Raw genomic sequence first — 2,500 nt, 5'->3', positions numbered from 1 at the left:
TCACCCTGGTGTTTGGAACGTAACCGCTAGGATCGCTGTTTTCCACTTTCCCTCCCAATGCTTATCGGACGTCTATCAGCTGTCAATTTCAACACGGAACTGACAGACAGTGCGAACGGAAAAAAAAAAAACTTTCAATGGCGGCTCATCGTTCTGCTTTTAGTCACATTCAGTTTTAACAGCCTCTCAACAGGAGCGCTCTGGAGCTCTTCCCTGGCCATGTGACGACACCAGTTAAAACTGAAGCGTGGAAAATGAACAGTGATTAGATGAAAAATAATTATTATCGTCTGCGCAAGAGAGTGGTCCATGTAATCACAAGTGAGCAGAGATGCTGAGACAACCATCTCTATGCTTTGTCAGGATAGTAGACTAGTAGAATAGAAAGGAGAATAGTGTGTGTGTGTGTGTGTGTGTGTGTGTGTGTGCGTGTGTGTGTGTGTCTTACTCTGCTGATATGAATCCCAGGCCGGTGAGTTTGGCGTGAGTGTGTGTGAGCATCATGACGTTGTGTGAGGAGAGGGACCTCATGACCAGCTGACGCGAGTGCAGGTACGTTAACGCATCACACACCTGGAGAAGAACACCGTACACACACTCCCCACGCAACACAGGCACACTCTCACGCTACATACACACACACACACACATACACACACACACACACACACACACACAAACACAAAGGCCACAAAACGGCCAACCATATCAAATTGAGAAAAAGATAGTGTGTGTGTGCAAAAGCGTTTGTATGTGTGTGTGTGTGTGTGTGTGTGTGTGTGTGTGTGTGTGTGTGTGTGTGTGTGTGTGTGTCTGTCTGTCTGTCTGTCTGTCTGTCTGTCTGTCTGTGTGCGTGCGTGCGCACTACCTTGTGATGTATGATTGTGTGTAGGGGTCCGATGTGCACTCTCTCGAAGACCAGGCGTGTGTGAAGGTCGGCCCCCAGGGCTACAGCCAACTGCTGCAGGAGATGAGGATGCAGAAGACGACTACACACACACACACACACACACACACACACACACACACACACACACACACACACACACACACACACACACAATAGAAAAGGGAGGTCAGTTGCAGTGTCGGTTTGGGAACTATTTCCCAGTGCCGAAAAACACAGGCAACACACACACCACTAGGGATGCACCGATACCACTTTTTTGAAAAACGATACAAGTACGAGTACATTAATGTGTGTACTTGCCGATACCGAGTACCGATACCTTTTATCACCAAAATACAATGAAAATAAATGCATGGCCTTGTTTTTTTCCGCCTGTGATATTTTTATTGTCCATTTCCATGTAGATTTAAATGTTAGTAAATGTATGAGGTGGCACTTTTTTCCATGCTGATTTCAAGTCCACAGAACATGACAAGATTTTGCATTGTTTTGAGTAATAGTAGTACTCGTAGCTGGTATCGGCAAGTGCTTGGCGAGTACGAGTACGAGTATAATGAGCAGTATCGGGCGGTATCGGTGCATCCCTACACACCACGCAACGTCATTTAGGAAACCCCCACCCACTTCCCTCAACAAACCAGCGTGGCTATTCGTCACGCATTGGCTGTGTCTTGTCTAACAACGGAAAACATTTCCCAAAAATAGAAATGACCATGTCAAGCACTCTGAGCTGATTTGCACCATCATTTGCACTGGATGTGGGACGGCAGGCTGCAGCTACTACGCATAACCAAGCTATGGTCAGTGCTGATAGATTCGGACAATGTCTGGGTCACCAGGAAATCGTTTTCACCCTCTTACTCATGTCTCAGTCTGTATCAGTCTGTATCAGTCTTGCAATGTTTTGAAGTGCTTTTATTTAATTTAACATTCATTTTCTCCCGAAATATCCATGGAAGTAATTGAAACTTAAAAAAATTGCCGGATCGATTCTGGAACTTGCCGGATCGATTCTGGATCGTCCATGCCCCGCATCGATTCGGATCGCCGAGTTGATCATTGTTGACACCACTAGTTGGCATATCCCTTTTGCGGGTGTTGCAATTAGGATCAGCAGGCTCATTAGATTGGCTGGAGTAAATACATACATGTACATGTATGTGAAATAGAGGTGCTCCGATTGCTCGGCTGCCGATCATGACCGGCCGATAATGGCCAAAAATAGCCTGATCGGTGATCGGAAAAACATGCCGATCAAAAAAACGATCGAGAGATATTAAATTCCTCACGCAACCATTTGCCTTTACACCTGGCGCTGCATGTAGGCGCTGGCTCTGCACAGCTGCAACTGCACCAAAAGAAGGCATCTTTGCTTGTCTATAACTTTTCGCCATTCCCCCCTTCATTTCCACCATTCATAACCATATCTGCATCAACAATGATCTGATTTTCCGATCAATGCGCCGTTTACCTGAGTGACAATGTAATTTGCGATTGAGTACTCGCCAGTGAGCCATGTTACGTTATAACCTGTGTAGTTGCCTTGGTCAGCACGCGACAACTTCACGTTGTCAGCACAAACATGTCAAT

General features: G+C 46.0%; 1 protein-coding gene across 1 annotated transcript in view; it reads right to left on the bottom strand.

Annotated features, from left to right (window-relative positions):
• Positions 1–2,500, bottom strand: part of LOC134451852 (inactive serine/threonine-protein kinase TEX14-like) — a 20,950-nt gene that overhangs the window by 12,903 nt on the left and 5,547 nt on the right. The window contains exons 9-10 of the mRNA XM_063202250.1: positions 869–989; positions 449–627 (exon numbers count right to left, since the gene is read on the bottom strand). Coding sequence (XP_063058320.1) covers positions 449–627; positions 869–989 — 300 coding nt within the window. The remainder of the gene's footprint in view (positions 1–448; positions 628–868; positions 990–2,500) is intronic.

This window comes from Engraulis encrasicolus, chromosome 7 (genome assembly GCF_034702125.1).
Source record: "Engraulis encrasicolus isolate BLACKSEA-1 chromosome 7, IST_EnEncr_1.0, whole genome shotgun sequence".
Lineage (NCBI taxonomy): Eukaryota > Metazoa > Chordata > Actinopteri > Clupeiformes > Engraulidae > Engraulis > Engraulis encrasicolus.
Note: the sequence above shows the minus strand (reverse complement) of the source record. Positions and strands in the feature narration are given on the sequence as shown.